We start from the raw sequence: 16,300 nt of genomic DNA, 5'->3' as shown, positions 1-16,300 counted from the left end.
TGCTGCCTCAACTTCAGACCTTGTTATTGGTCTCTTCAGGGTTTCAGCTTCTTCCTGGTTTAGGCTTGGGAGGATGCAAGTGTCCAGGAATTTATCCATTTCTTCCGGGTTTACTAGTTTATGTGCATAGAGATGTTTGTAACAATCTCTGATGATGGTTTGAATTTCTGTGGAATCTGTGGTGATATCCCCTTTATCGTTTTTTATTGCATGTATTTGATTATTCTCTCTTTTCTGTTTTATTAATCTGGCTAGTGGTCTATTTTGTTGATCTTTGCGAAAAACCAGCTCCTGGTTTTGTTGATTTTTTTTGTGTCTCTATCTCCTTCAGTTCTGCTCTGATCTTAGTTATTTCTTGTCTTCTGCTAGGTTTTGAGTTTTTTTTATCTTGCTCCTCTAGCTCTTTCAATTTTGACGATAGGGTGTCAATTTTCGATCTCTCTTTGCTTCTCATGTTGGCATTTATTGCTATATAAATTTTCCTCTAGAGACTGATTTAAATGTGTCCCAGAGATTCTGGTATGTTGTGTCTTCATTCTCGTTGGTTTCGAAGAATATCTTTATTTCTGCCTTCATTTCATTGTTTATCCAGTCAACATTCAAGAGCCAGTTGTTCAGTTTCCATGAAGCTGTGTGGTTCTGAGTTAGTTTTTGAATTCTGAGTTCTAACTTGATTGCACTGTGGTCTGAGAGACTGTTTGTTATGATTTCTGTTCTTTTGCATTTGCTGAGGAGTGATTTACTTCCAATTATGTGGTCAATTTTAGAGTAGGTGTGATGTGGTGCTGAGAAGAATGTATATTCTGTGGATTTGGGGTGGAGAGTTCTGTAAATGTCTATTAGGTTTGCTTGGTGCAGGTCTGAGTTCAAGTCCTGGATATCCTTGTTAATTTTCTATCTCATTGATCTAATATTGACAATGGGGTGTTAAAGTCTCCCATTATTATTGTATGGGAGTCTAAGTGTCTTTGTAAGTCATTAAGAACTGGCTTATGTATCTGGGTGCTCCTGTATTGGGTGCGTATACATTTAGGGTCATTAGCTCTTCTTGTTGCATTGATCCTTTTACCATTATGTAATATCTTTCTTTGTCTCTTTTGATCTTTGTTGGTTTAAGGTCTATTTTATCAGAGATGAGAATTGAAACTCCTGCTTCTTTTTGCTCTCCATTTGCTTGGTAAATCTTCCTCCATCCCTTTATTTTGAGCATTTGTGTATCCTTGCATGTGAGATGGGTTTCCTGGATACAGCACACCGATGGGCTTTGGCTTTTTATCCAATTTGCCAGTCTGTGTCTTTTGATTGGGGCATTTAGCCCATTTACATTTAGGGTTAATATTATTATATGTGAATTTGATCCTGCCATTTTGATGCTAGCTGGCTGTTTTGCCCATTAGTTGATGTGGTTTCTTCATTGTGTTGATGCTCTTTACCATTTGGTATGATTTTGGAGTGGCTGGTACTGGTTGTTCCTTTCTATGTTTAGTGCCTCTTTCAGGAGCTGTTGTAAAGCAGGCCTGGTGGTGATGAAATCTCTGAGTACTTGCTTGAAAGTTCTGCGTTGAAAGTTCTTTTCTTTAAGGATGTTGAATATTAACCCCCACTCTCTTCTGGCTTGTAGGATTTCTGCTGAGAGATCTACTGTGAGTCTGATGGGCTTCCCTTTGTGGGTAACCCGACCTTTCTCTCTGGCTACCCTTAGCATTTTCTCCTTCATTTCAACCCTAGGTGAATCTGATGATTATATGCCTTGGGCTTGCTCTTCTCGAGGAATTTCTTTGTGGTGTTCTCTGTATTTCCTGGACTTGAATATTGGCCTGCCTTGCTAGGTTGGGGAAGTTTTCCTGGATAATATCCTGAAGAGTATTTTCCAGCTTGGATTGATTCTCTCCATCACATTCAGGTACACCTATCAAACATAGATTAGGTCTTTTCACATAGTCCCATATTTCTTGGAGACTTTGTTCATTCCTTTTTACCCTTTTTTTCTGTAATCTTGCCTTCTCATTTTATTTCATTGAGTTGATCTTCGACTCTTTCTTCTGCTTGGTCAGTTCGGCTGTTGAAACTTGTGTATGCTTTGTGAAGTTCTCATGTTGTGTTTTTCAGCTCCATCAATTCACTTATATTCCTCTCTAAGCTTTCTATTCTTGTTAGCATTTTGTAAAATCTTCATTCTTAGTTTCTTTGCATTGGGTTAGAACATGTTCTTTTAGCTCACAGAAGTTTCTTAATACCCACTTTCTAAAGCCTGATTCTGTCAATTCATCACACTCATTCTCCATCCAGCCTTGTTTCCTTGCTGGTGAGGAGTCGTGATCCCTTGTAGGAGGAGAGGCATTCTGGTTTTGGGTGTTTTCATTCTTTTTGCGCTGGTTTCTTCCCATCTTTGTGGATTTATCCACCTGTCGTCCTTGTAGTCATTGACTTTTAGATTGGGTCTCTGAGTGGACGTCCAGTTTGTCGATGATGAAGTTATTTCTTTCTGTTTCTTAGTTTTCCTTCTACCATTCAGGCCCCTCTGCTGTAGGACTGCTGAGGTCCACTCCAGGCCCTGCTTGCCTGGGGATTACCTGCAGTGGCTGCAGAACAGTAAGCGTTGCTGCCAGTTTCTTTTCTGCTATCTTTGTCCCCGAAGGATACCCACCAAATGTCAGTCTGAGCTCTCCTTTATGAGGTGACTGTTTGGATATACGGGGGTCAGGGAGCTGCTTGAGGAGACAGTCTGTCCTTTATAGGAGCACTGAGCTGTGGCTCCATTTTTCATTCAGAGCTGCTGGGCAGGTACGTTTAAGTCTGCTGCAGCAGAACTCATAACCCCCCCTTTTTTTTCCCAGGTGCTCCATCCTGGAGAGTTATGGCTTTATTTATGAGTTTCTGTTGTGCTGCTGGCTTTATTTCAGGGCTGCCCCGTCCAGCGAGGAGATAACCTAGTCACTGTCTGCCTGCAGCAGCTTTGCTGAGCTGCTGTGGGCTACACCCAGCTGCCGTGTGAACTTCCCTGCAGTCCTGTTTATAGGAATGTAGTTAGAATTGCCTTGGCAATGGTGGCCCACCTCTGTAATGGCAGACTTTCTGTAATGGCGGGCTGCCTGGGCAATGGCGGGCTGCCTTGGCAATGGTGGACTACCTCCGTAGTGGTGGACTGCCTTGGTAATTGCGGACGTCCCTCCCCCACAGAGCTGGACCTTCCCGGGTTCAGCTGTGCTTGCTGTGAAACTCAACCCAGAGCATTTCCAATTGCTGTTTTTTTGTTGGGGTGGAACCAGCCGAGCCTGATCACCTGGCTCCCTGAATCAGAGCTTTTTTTTTAGTTGAAAGGTTGACTTTCTCCCAGGTGTTTCAGTCGCCTGTTGAAAAGGCGCCGGGATCTGTGTGATTTCCCATGTGGCGACCCACTGCACTGGCTGAAACAGCGGTGCTGAGATTCATGGCGCTTTTTTGCCTGGGAATCTCCTGGCCTGGCTCCCTGTTTCAGTCCCCTTTTTAATCAGATGAATGGGTGACTCTGCCTTCTCGGAGCTCCAATCACCAGCTAAAATGGCACCCAGACCTGTGTATTTTGTACAGAGAACCTCCGCCCTGGGGCACTGGCAAAACAGCTGGGTCAGCCAAAACAGCCGGGCTGGCTCCTCTGGACCCCTGGGGCTCCTCTGCCTGGGAATCTCCTGGTCTGTGGGCAATCAAAATCCATCTGGAAATGCGGCGTCCACTCACCCTCTGCACTTTCACTGGGAGCTGCAATCCTGAGCTGCTCCTAATCGGCCATCTTCCAGATATCTAGTTTTTTTTTGTTTTTTTTTTTTTTAAGAGAGAATCTCACTCTGTCACCCAGGCTGGAGTGCAGTGATGCATTCATAGCTTACTGTGGCTTCAAACTCCTAGGCTGAAGGGCTCCTCCTGCTTCAGCTTCCTGTGTAGTTGGGACTACAGGCACACAACACCTGACTAATTTTTTTAAAAAAAGAGATGGGATCTCACCACATTGCCCAGGCTGATCTGGAACTCTTGGGCTCAAGTAATTCTTCTGCCTTGGCCTCCCAAAGCACTGGGAATACAGGGGTGTGCCACTGCACCCAGCTTAAGCAGATGTGTTTGTTGAAATCATTGCCACTTACCCATAAATCATGTTTCCTTGAAATGATTCTGTCATCATAGTCACATGGAAAGAGAGGATAGAGCTTACTATAAGGGTAAGGTGGGAGGAGAATGCCTTTCTGGTACTAGAAGGAGAGAAGGTGAAGCTAGAAGTTGGGGAAGCAAGTGGTCAGGCACTGGAGCCCTAAAATACAGAAAAGGAAACAGTATGGCAGGGAACCTCTAAGATGCCCCCCAATGATCCCACCTGCTGGCACTCATGACCTCATATAATTCCCTCTCCTTGAGTAACTTGCTTCTGACCAATAGAATATCAAAATGTTGAGTAGATATCGTTTCTATGATTCAGTAACAAAGATCCTGGCATCTCTCTTGGCAGCAAAATCTCTCTCTTGATGGCTTTGATGAAGCCAACAGCCTATTTGGAGAGGCAAGAAACTGAGCGTAGCCTATAGCCAACATCCAGTGAAGAACTGTGGCCCTTAGTCCAACAGTTTTCAAAGAACTGAATTCATGCTAAAACTACATAAGTAAACTAGGACAAGGGTCCTTACCCACTTGAGCCTTCAGATAAGACCTCAGCACTGTCCAACCTTTTGATTGCAACCTGTAAGTAGCTGTGCCCCAACTAAGATTCCTGATCTGTAGACACTTTGGGATGATAAACCTGTGTGGGTTTTTTTTTTTTTTTTTTTGAGATGGAGTCTCACTCTGTCACCCATGCTAGAGTGCAGTGACACAATCTTGGCTCACTACAACCACCACCTCCTGCTTCAAGCAGTTCTTCTGCCTTAGCCTCCTGAGTAGCTGGGATTACAGGTGTGTGCCACCACATCCAGCTAACTTTTGTATTTTTAGTAAAGATGAGGTTGGATCAGGGGCTTCTGCTTTTCTGTCTTCCTCATTTTCTCTTGCCACCACCATGTAAGAAGTGCCTTTTGCTTCCCATCATAATTCTGAAGCCTCCCCAGCCATTGGAACTGTAATTCCAATGAAACCTCTTTTTCTTCCCAGTCTCAGGTATGTATTTATCAGCAGCGTGAGAATGGACTAATGCAGGTGGCCTCTCAAAAAGTTAAAAATAGATTTAGCATGTGATCTAGCAATTTTACTTCTGGGTGTACGTCCAAAAAACCTGAAAGCAAGTTCTTGAAGAGTTGTTTGTACACACACATTCAGAGAAACATTACTCACAATAGCCAAAAGTTGGAAGCAATCCAAATGCCCTGCAGTGGATGAATGAATAAACAAAACACGGTAGAGCACATACTGCCATACAACGGAATATTATTCATTCTTTTTTCTTTTCTTTTTTTTAGAGAAGAGATTTCTCCATGTTGGTCAGGCTGGTCTTGAACTCCCAACCTCAGACAAGGGGCACAAGACATGGACATCTACAGCTCACAGATATCTGATAATAAATGACAATAAGAATGACAGCTTGGCTGGGCACGGTGGCGCCCGTCTCGGCCTCCCAAAGTGCTGCCCAAAGTGCCCACCTCGGCCTCCCAAAGTGCTGGAATTACAGGCATGAGCCACTGTGCCCAGCCTTAATAATTCTTAAAAAGAAGGAAATTCTGGCACAACCTAGGTGAGCTTGGAGGATAGCATGCTAAGTGAGATAAGCCAATAAGAAAATGAGAAGTAGGCTGGGCGTGGTGGCTCATGCCGGTAATCCCAGCATTTTGGGAGGCCCAGGCAGGCAGATGTCAGGAGACTGAGGCCATCCTGGCTAACACGATGAGACCCTGTCTCTACTAAAAATACAAAGAATTAGCCAGGTGTGGTGGCATGCGCCTGTAGTCCCAGCTACTGGGAAGGTTGAGGCAGGAGAACTGCTTGAACACGGTAGGCAGAGGTTGCAGTAAGCTGAGATCGTGCCACTGCACTTCAGCCTGGGTGACAGAGCTAGACTCTGTCTCAAAAAAAAAAAGAAAGAAAGAAAATAAGTACTACATAATTCTACTTCTATAAGGTACCCAGAGCATTCAGATTCATAGAGGCAGAAAGTAGAACACTAGTTGCTATGGTCTGAGGGAGGTGAGAATGGGGAGTGAATGTTTAATGGCTATGGAGTTTCACTTTTGCAAGATGGAAAAGTCCTGATAATGGGTGGCTGTCATGGTTACTCAACAGTGTGAAGGTACCTAATATACTGAGCTATGGACTTAAGAATGACTCTTCTGATAATGTTTATGTTATGTGAATTTTGCCACAATTAAAAATAAAAATTAAATTAAAAAAGATATGCAATGAAAGGCAGCCAGATAGCAACATTTAGTTGGCAAGAGAAGAGTTTATTTGTCTTGTAGTTATCTTGATTCTGAAATATCTGAATCACTTCCCTAAACAGGCAGAGCTAGATTAACTGACACCACTGCCAAAAGCGTCTTACAATGTACATGCAGCTCCTTTTTCTTATACACAGACATCCCTATCCAAGAGACATAGCCTAGTGACTCATCCACTTACTGGTCCAGTTTGAAATCTAAGATTCGTCCATTGAGCTCTTGTATGGTTTCTCATAGTCTGATGCCCTACAAACTTAAAAAGCTTCCTCCAGTCTACATGCAGTATAAATGGTAAAACCAGAGTAAAACAAACAAACAAATCCCTACCCCCAATTTCCCAAAGAATAAAAAATCAAATTTTCCCAAACAATGAAAATTTCAATGGAACCATGGGAAACACACAAAAGCCAATGAACCACAATATGAAATTTTCATTATGCAGAAATTAACTAGGTGTGCAGTGGCTCAGGCATGTCATCCCAGCACTTTGGGAAACCGAGGTTGGAGTATTGCTTGAGGCTAGGAGTTTGTGACCAGCCTGGGCAACATAGTGAGACCCCATCTCTACAAAAGACCAAAGCGTTATCTGGATGTGGTGGTGTGTGCCTGTGGTCCCAGCTACTCAGGAGGCTGAGAAGGGAGGATCGTTTGGGCCCTGGAGTTGGAGGCTGCAGTGAGCCCTAATCGTGCCGCTTCCCTGCAGCCTGGGCGACAGAGCAAGACCCAGTCTGTCAAAAACAAAACAAAACAAGAAATACAAATTTTATTTGGCAGATATTGTGAAGAGTCCTTGAAGGGCAGTCTGGCCAGAGAGTAAGTTCTTTGTCCATTGTCCTCCGTGGCCCTTGATTTTGCCCTCTCGTGGGGCCCTTCATTGTGTTCTATGCCCCAAGGGCATTTCTGAAGCGTTCTCATCTCCTTTTCTGCTGGTACAATTTTGAGGGGGCTCATTATATAAATTTGGGGATTTTTTTTTGAGACAGAGTCTTCCTCTGTCACCTAGGCTGGACCGCAGTGATGTGAACATGGCTCACTGCAGCCTCAACCTTGTGGGTTCAAGGGATCCTCCTACCTCAGACTCCCATGTAGCTGGGACCACAAGCATGCACCCCCATACTCAGCTAACTTTTTTATTTTTTGCAGAGATTTTTAATTTTCCCCAGTGGCAAGAGCTTATTGGTTTTCATTTATTTGCTTGAGTGGATGGAAATACCAGCTCCACCACCCCCTGTTATGCATTGCCTCATGCAGGTGTGGAGTCAGGAATGGCTCACCCTCATGAGTATAGTTGGAAGCCTACGTGATGCTGTCTTTGGCTCCTGGAGAGGAAAGCCAGGAATAGGGGCCTGCATCAATTTCTAAGGAGCTCTGAGTGCCTTGGGATCCTTCTTAAAGGCTGTAGGAGTGTTTAGAAAGATAGGCATTTCATGCCCGCAAGAAGAAGTCAGGAGGTCTGGGAGTCAGATTAGTTCGGAACCACTTGCTGAGACTTGGAGAGATCACCCTCCTCTGTGTCTCACAAGTCATCAAAGAGAGGAATTGGCGTTGATGATCGCTTCCCTCTTTGACATTTCCAGACTCTATCCCTACTTTGAAACTTATAAATGTAAGGATTGATGAGGATATGAGGGTGTGGTAAGTGCACTGTCTCCTCAGACTGGAAACACTTAATAGGAGCGTTTCCTGCGTGTAACGTCAAAGACACCTTTGAATTGCACAGGCAGAAATTGAGTCCCTTTTCCAGTTCTCTTTCAAACTTCTGGTGACTTTAAGGGATCACTTTGGTTTGGTGCCAGTGTGTCTTTAAACAATTCTATTTATGGACATTGTGTGTGTACATATAATGATCTATTTATCTACACATAAATGTATAAAATTATATGTATGTAATTTTAGTTTTTAAAGGATCATGCAGTAAAATTGAACTTTTTTAGAGTTCAGTTCAATGAATTTTTTTTTTCTTTTTGAGACGAAGTCTTGCTCTGTTGCTAGGCTGGAGTGCAGTGGTGTGATCTCAGCTCACTGCAACCTCTGCCTCTCAGGTTCAAGCAATTCTCCCACCTCAGCCTCCCAATAGCTGGGACTACAGACATGTACCAGCACGCCCAGCTAATTTTTGTATTTTTAGTAGAGACAGGGTTTCACCCTGTTGGCCAGGATGGTCTCTATCTCTTGATCTCGTGATCCACCCATGTTGGTCTCTCAAAGCGCTGGAATTACAGGCATGAGCCACTGTGCCAGGCCGAGTTCAATGTACTTTAATATAGGTAATCACTATCATAATTAGAATTTTAACACGTGCAACCACCATAATACAGAACAGTTCTATCACCCCAAAAACTTCCTTTTGATGCCCCCTTTATTCCAACACCCTTCCCTAACCTCTGGCAACACTGATCTCACCTCCCACAGTATGGTTTTGTCACTTGGAGAATAGCATATAAATGGATCATATGATGTAAACTTTGAGACTGGCTTCTTTTTTTTTTTTTTTTTTTGAGATGGAGTTTGACGCTTGTTTCTCAGGCTCACTGCAACCTCTGTCTCCTGGGTTCAAGTGATTCTCCTGCCTCAGCCTCCTGAGTAGCTGGGATTATAGGAGCCCACCACCACACCCAGCTAATTTTTTATATTTTTAGTAGAGCCTGGGTTTTACCATGTTGGTCAGGCTGGTCTCAAACTTTCGACCTCAGGCAATTTGCCCATCTCAGCCTCCCAAAGTGCTGGGATTACAGGCGTGAGCCACCGTGCCCAGCCTATTTTGTTGTACTTTACGTTTTAAGCAAGACAGAGGGTCTTGCTCTGTCACCCATGTCACCCAGGCTGGAGTGCAGTTGCATAGTCATGGCTCACTGCCACCTCGAACTCCTGGGCTCAAGGGATCTTCCCACCTCCGACTCCAGTATCTGGGACTACAGCTGCATGCCACTGTGTATACATATATACACACACACACACACACATATATATGTATATATATATATACACACACATATATATGTGTGTGTGTATATATATATATATGTGTGTGTATATATATATATATATATACACATATATATATACACACACATATATATGTGTGTGTGTATATATATATATGTATATATACACACATATATATATTTTGACATGGAGTCTTGCTCTGTCACCTAGGATGGAGTGCAATGGCACGATCTTGGTTCACAGCAAACTCCGCCTCCTGGGTTCAGGTGATTCTCCTGCCTCAGCCTCCTGAGTAGCTGGGATTACAGGCGCCTGCCACCATGTCCAGCTTATTTTTATATTTTTAGTAGAGACGAGGTTTCACCATGTTGGCCAGTCTGGTCTCAAACTCCTGACCTCAGGTAATCTACCCACTTTGGCCTCCCAAAGTGCTGGGATTACAAGCGTGAGCCACTGCACCCGGCCTGTCGAGTTTCAGTAGTTTGCCCTCTTTATTGCTGAGCAGTGTTTCATGATGTGAGTGTCTCACAGTTTGTTTAACCATTCCTCTCTTAAGGGCTATTTCGTTTTTTTCCAGTTTTTGGCTATTGCAAATAAAGCTCCTATGAATAATCACATGCAGGTTGTGTGTGGTTGAATATTGTTCAAAATCCTCTCTCGCTTTCTAGTTCACTTAGAATAAAATTCGCAGTCCTCTTGCAGTCTGTAAAATCACACCTGCCTGTCCTTTGCCTACCCTTGGATGGGATCTCCTCCTTGCCTCCTCTTTGCTCTCTTTCTTCCAGCTATCCTGGCTTACCTGACTTTCTCTGCACATGCAAAGCCCATGCCATTTGTAATGAGTTGAATGGTGGACCCTAAAATGTCCATTCAGAACCTGCAAATGTGACCTTCCTTGGAAAATGTGCCTTTGAAGAAGTAGTTAAGTGAGGGGTCTCAAGATGAGACTCTCCTGGATTAGGGTGGTCCCTAAATGCAATGACAAGTGTAAGAGACAGAGGAGGAGGTGCAGGCACAAGCAATAAGGCTGTCTGAAGATGTACGCAGAAACTGGAGTGATGCAGCCACATGCCAAAGGATGCTTGGATCCTCTTGTAGCTGGAGGAGGTAAGGATTGTCCCCTAGAGATCTTTAGAGATGTGTGGCCCAGTTGATGCCTTGGGGCTGAACTTCCAGCCTCCAGAAGTGTAAGAGAATTAATTCCTGTTGTTTCAAGCCAATAAGTTTGTGGTATTGTGTTACGGCTGCTAAAAGAAATTAACAAACCACCTCAGGGCCTTTGCATGTGCCATTTCCTCTACCTGGATTACTCTTTCCCCAGATCCTTGTGGGGTCCATGCCCTCACTTTCTCCTGGTCTCTCTGATCAACTGTCACCTCCTTAGAGAGTCCTCCTGTTCATCCTAGCTAAGAAAGGCCCTTACTGTATCCCTCTAACTCTATAATTTGTTGCACTTCTCTTTAAATATCAATCAATTTAGATACTTGGTATTTGTTTCCTCCTCCCCCACCCCCTTTTTTGGAAAGAGACAGGGTCTTGTTCTGTTGTCCAAGCTGGAGTGCAATGGCATGATCACAGCTCACTATAACCTTGACCTCTTGGGTTCAAGCGATCCTTCCTCCTCAGCCTCCCAAACAGCTAATTTTTTTGCCTTTTTTTTTTTGTTTTTGAGACAGAGTCTCGCTCTGTTGCCCAGGCTGGAGTGCAATGGTGTGATCTTGGCTCACCATAACCTCTACCTTCCTGGTTCAAGCGATTCTCCTGCCTCAGTTTTTTTTTTTTTTTTTAGACAAAGTCTCACTCTGTCACCAGGCGCCATGCTGGAGTGCAGTGGTGCGACCTCAGCTCACTGCAACCTCTGCTTCCTGGGTTCAAGCACTTCTCCTGCCTCAGCTTCCCAAGTACCTGGGACTATAGCTGCGCACCGCCATGCCCAGCTAATTTTTTTGTACTTTTAGTAGAGACTGGGTTTCATCATGTTGGCCAGGATGGTCTCGATCTCTTGACCTCATGATCCGCCCACCTCGGCCTCTCAGAGTGCTGGAATTACAGGCATGAGCCACTGCGCGCGGCCTCTCCTGCCTCAGTTTTATTTATTTATTTTTTGAGAGACAGGATCTCAGTTTGTTGCCCAGGCTGGTCTCAAATTTGTGGCCTCAAGCAATCCTCCTGTCTTGGCCTCCCAAAGTGCTGGGATTACAGGCATGGACCACCATGCCAGGCTTGTTCCCCTCACCAACTTTTTAAAAAAATAACTTGTCCTTTATGTATATTTGTTTCAGGAACTGTGAATAGTCCGGATTCCGGCTGAGAAGCGTTTTGGACATTTGCCAAGTGACAATCTTTCTTCACCTGGAGAGAGATAAGGCAGATCCACCTTTCTATTAGTCTTGCAGTATGTTAAAGCATTCTCTCCCAAGAATCTACATCTATTACAACATCTTTCTCCTTCTCTCTGGGAAATTGTATCCTTGCTACTAAGACTTTTCTTTTTTCTTTTTTAGCCTTACAGAAAAGCTGCAAAGATAGCAAGATAATTTTTTTTTTTTTTTTTTAAGACGGGGTTTCACTATGTTGGTCAGGCTGGTCTTGAACTCCCAACCTCAGGTGATCCACCCGCCTTGGCCTCCAAAGTGCTTGGATTACAGACGTGAGCCACTACACCCGGCCTGCAAGATAATTTTTGTCTACTCTTAAGCTTCCATGAATGTTAACACCTTATATAACCATGATACACTTACTGACACAAAAGATGAATGCTGGTTCATTACTATTAACTCAACTCCAGACTTTATTTGCATTTCACCAGCTTTATCCACAAATTTGTCCTTTTTTGATACCTGGATTCAGCCCAGGGTATTATATTAAACTTAGTTCTCACGTCTCCTTTCCCTCCTCTGGTCTGTGCCAGTTCCTCCGTCTTTCTTTGTTTTTCACGACCTTGACAGTTTTGGAGGTCTGGTCAGGCATTTTGTAGAATGTGCCTCAATTTGGGTTTCCTTTGCTGGCTACTATTTCTAAGCAATATACACACATACGCACACATATATACATGCATAAATACAGTGTGGAAATACACATAACATAAAATCTACCGTTTTAAGCATTATTATTATATTTTTTGAGACAGTCTTGTTCTGTCGCCCAGGCTAGAGTACAGTGGTCTGGCCCCACTGATGTGGAAAGGGAGCTGTGTTCGGAGGACCTGAACCTAGGGCTTGCAAACGTGGGGCCAATGGCAGGCTGTGGAAGGTGGGTCCCCAAAGGTCTTCGCTTCCGAAGCCGCTGAGGGGCGTGGCCTCCTGGTTTAAAAAAAATAAAATAGCTTCGAGGCCTGCAGTGCGAGCCAATGAAAGGGGAGGGTAGGCGGGGCCTGTACTCGAGGCGGCCAGTAGAGGGAAGGCTCTTTCCGGTGGCCCCAGAGCGTGGTTCCGACTGTGCGCATGCACACCGGGCCGGACTACGGGACGCCGCTGAGCCAAGTGGGCGAAAGGGGCACGGCCGCGCGTCCGGGTCACGTGACACGGAGAAGGCCGAATCCTGCTGGAGGCAGCCCCCTATCCTGGAGGTGAAGGTGAATAACCTCGGGGGGTCGAGCTGGTGACGGAGAACCGCATCCTGATGCGATGTGACCTCGACCCGTGGCCCCGGGTCGGGGGTCAGGCTTGGACTCTCCAAGAGAGAAGCGTGGCTTGCGCAGAGGGTCGTGCCTGCTAATTCAGGGGGCGTAACTGCGTGCCTCTTGGTGACGTAACGTGGGGCGGGCTCAGTACTGGGGCTGAGATTTGGGGTCCTGTTGCGAAACGAGAGGCGGGGCTTCCGCTTGTCCATTGACAAGTAGGTAAGTGGAAGATAACTCTGTTTAGTGCTGTTGTCACCGCCGTCACCTGTGCTGGCTAGTTTGGGTGGGAGTGGTGGTGACGTCAAGGACTGGGGTTAGCGCCGCGTGGGGCGTGACTTTGCCCCAGAGAGACGGCTTCATCCAGTGCCTAGGCGCACAAGGGGCGTGGCCTGCCAGGGTTGGGGGCGTGGCCGTGAATTCGGGTTCGGGGAGGGGGCGCGATTTCTTCCAGATAAGGTCCCTGTCGCGCCCCAGTCTGGGCCGTGCTCTTTCTCTATCAGGTGCCACCTCATGGAGATCCCCGAGGCTGCCGCCCCTGTCGGGAGTTTCTTCCTCTTCTTTTTGCTCCTGGCCTGCGGGACGCTGGTGGCCGCCTTGCTGGGCGCCGCGCACCGCCTGGGTCTCTTCTATCAGCTGCTGCACAAGGTGCGGGGCAAGGAATGGGAGGCGGGCTGGGGGCAGCCAAAAAGGGAGGGGCCTCGTGGTGCTGCTTCCATTTCACTCCTCATTGTGCAGCGTGGGAAAGCGAGTCCCGACTAGCCCAGGGGAACTGGTAAGAGGTTCTGTCCAGGACCCTATCTCCGTTGCCACGCTGCCTGCCTATGGGGGCCTGAACTTTGCCAATAGTGACAGAGAACACGGAAGCGGCCTCTGCCCGGGCACTTGAACCCCGCCTACCTCCTTCCCCAGTGGCTCTTTTCACAGACAGCACTCTGATTGTGCTCCCTAAACTGGATGGGAAAGATGGGGCTGAGGGCAGGCACCAGTGAGGGGGTGGCAGTGAGTTTTGTGACAGTTGCCCTTTGCTGAGTTCAGCACTTTAGACTTTCTTACCTACCCCTTACCTTTTCCTTGAAAGTAGGTGCTGTTCTTTCTGACCTCATTTTCTGCAGGAGGAAGCTAAGTCTCAAAGAGATTGTGTGGTAGTTTTCCCTAGGTGACCCCACATGCCTCCCCCTGAACTACTTGCACACCTGTTTGAAATTTACCCCTTCCACAGACCCCCTCCTCAACCCTTTCTCTCCTAGCAGGGACCAAGTTTGACCTCTCCCTCCCCAAACCCTTCTCTAGTCCTTCTGCTAGCCAGGAGTGATGCCACTGACCTTCGGGACTTTCGGAGATTTAAAGCAAGCCTTGGATGTGTGGAACTGTGAGGCCACTGGGGTTGGGAGGCCTCAGTGCAGTGTGTTCCAGGAGCTAACTCCTGTGCCAGGCACATGGTGGCTGGTAGCCTGTCAACTAAGCCTGGGGCTGTTTAGCATCCATCAGGGAGGCTGGGATCAGCAGTCCAGCTGCCGGGCCCTGCAGCGATACTAGAGGGCAGGAAGGAGTCATAGCAAATGGCTCTCTGCCTTGTGCCCCTGCCAAACCTCCTGGGTTATGTAACCCTCACTTCTCTCCCTGATTGCCTTGCCATCCCCGAGGCAGGAAGTGTAACAGTAGGGCACTTGAGAGTGTGGGTTCTATTGGACTTTCAATCTTGCTTGGGCAAGTGTTGATGTCCTCAGCTATAATAGATGTAATCACAAGGAGTTCTGATAATACGCTGTGCCTTGCTTTCAGCCTGGTGTGTAGTGTAATATATGCCTAACCAAGACCAAGCTTTCCTTGACCTCCCACCCTGCTCCTGCCCCCTTACCTGGGGCAGGGGGATTGCCCCCTCTCCCAGCTGTCATCTGGCGTGGCCTTTGACTCTATTGTTCCACCCACTCCTTGGGCCCAGGTGGACAAGGCAAGCGTCCGGCATGGCGGAGAGAATGTGGCTGCTGTGCTGAGGGCCCATGGCGTGCGGTTCATCTTCACGCTGGTCGGTGGGCACATTTCCTCGCTGCTGGTGGCCTGTGAGAAACTGGGCATCCGTGTGGTGGACACACGCCATGAGGTCACGGCCGTCTTTGCTGCCGATGCTACGGCCCGCCTGTCTGGTGAGGGCATTGTAGAGAGGGCTGGGGACTGGTGGATAGAGTAGAGGTGGGAGAATGGCCAGGAGAGTGGGCGTGGCCGTGATGGGCTCTGTGTTCCAGGAACGGTGGGTGTGGCAGCAGTGACGGCTGGCCCTGGCCTCACCAACACAGTGACTGCGGTGAAGAATGCTCAGATGGCCCATTCCCCAGTCTTGCTTCTGGGTGGGGCTACCAGCACTCTGCTGCAGGTACCCAGTCCATGGCAGCCAGTGGGAACCCAGGGGGTCTTAACGGGCTCATGTGGTAACCCTGCTGCACCTGTCTTTACCAGAACCGGGGTGCGCTCCAGGCTGTGGATCAGCTGTCCCTGTTCCGGCCGCTCTGTAAGTTCTGTGCGTCCGTGCGGAGGGTTCGGGACATTGTGCCCACCCTGAGGGCCGCGATGGCTGCCGCCCAGTCGGGCACCCCAGGTAGGTGGAGGATGATGGTGCTGAGCAGCACTGGGGCTGAGGGGCTGGGGATGCATGTTGCAGACTCAGTGTCATCCCTGTCCCCACAGGTCCGGTGTTTGTGGAGCTGCCCATTGACGTGCTGTACCCCTACTTCATGGTCCAGAAGGAGATGGTGCCAGCCAAGCCACCCAAGGGCCTTGTGGGCCGAGCGGTCTCCTGGTAAATAGCCCCACCCTGCCATTCCCTCCTCCATCCCCTATCCTCTCCTGCAGATTCCAGCTCGTGCCCATCCTCCTTTGATTCACATGTGGACTGGGAGGAGACTGCTGTGCGGAGAGCATTCCAGGTAGAAGGAACAGCATGTGCAAAGGTTCTGAGGCAGGAATGAATTGAGTGGATGGGGAAAGCAAGGTGGCCCTTGTGGAGGCAGCAGAGGGGAGAGGCTCAGAACAGCCCTCCTCCTCCTCTTCTTCCTTTTCTTCTTCTCCTCCATCATCTCTTCTTCCTTTTCCTCCTCCCTCTTCCTCTTCTCTTCCCTTTCCTCCTCTCTTTCCCCTCATCCTCTCCATTTTCCTGTCCCTAAAGGATGATCCTTGAACCTCGGAAGGGAGGTTCACTTTTATATTTACAGTGGAGGAACCTCAAAACGGTGAAGTCTCTTGCCCAAAGTCACACAGCTAAGAAGTGACAGAGCCCAGACTCGAGCCCTCTCTTTCCTCCTTCTCTCCTTCCTTCACATCTTTATCCTCCCACCTTTTTTTTTTTTTT

The 16,300-nt window shown here is 47.1% G+C and overlaps 1 protein-coding gene across 2 annotated transcripts in view; it reads left to right on the top strand.

The window, feature by feature from the left end:
- Positions 1-13,074: 13,074 nt before the first annotated feature.
- ILVBL (ilvB acetolactate synthase like) overlaps positions 13,075-16,300 on the top strand; it is an 11,329-nt gene continuing 8,103 nt past the window's right edge. Inside the window, exons 1-6 of one of the 2 annotated variants that reach the window (XM_017519088.2) lie at positions 13,075-13,176; positions 13,458-13,602; positions 14,900-15,101; positions 15,201-15,328; positions 15,412-15,550; positions 15,640-15,751. In XM_017519088.2, the coding sequence (XP_017374577.1) occupies positions 13,468-13,602; positions 14,900-15,101; positions 15,201-15,328; positions 15,412-15,550; positions 15,640-15,751 (716 nt within the window). In that variant the 5' untranslated portion in view covers positions 13,075-13,176; positions 13,458-13,467. Of the gene's footprint in view, positions 13,177-13,200; positions 13,603-14,899; positions 15,102-15,200; positions 15,329-15,411; positions 15,551-15,639; positions 15,752-16,300 lie in introns of those variants that run through there. The other variant, XM_017519089.2, reaches the window with a different exon arrangement.

Source organism: Cebus imitator, unplaced genomic scaffold (assembly GCF_001604975.1).
Source record: "Cebus imitator isolate Cc_AM_T3 unplaced genomic scaffold, Cebus_imitator-1.0 Scaffold726, whole genome shotgun sequence".
Classification (NCBI taxonomy): Eukaryota; Metazoa; Chordata; class Mammalia; order Primates; family Cebidae; genus Cebus; species Cebus imitator.
Note: the sequence above shows the minus strand (reverse complement) of the source record. Positions and strands in the feature narration are given on the sequence as shown.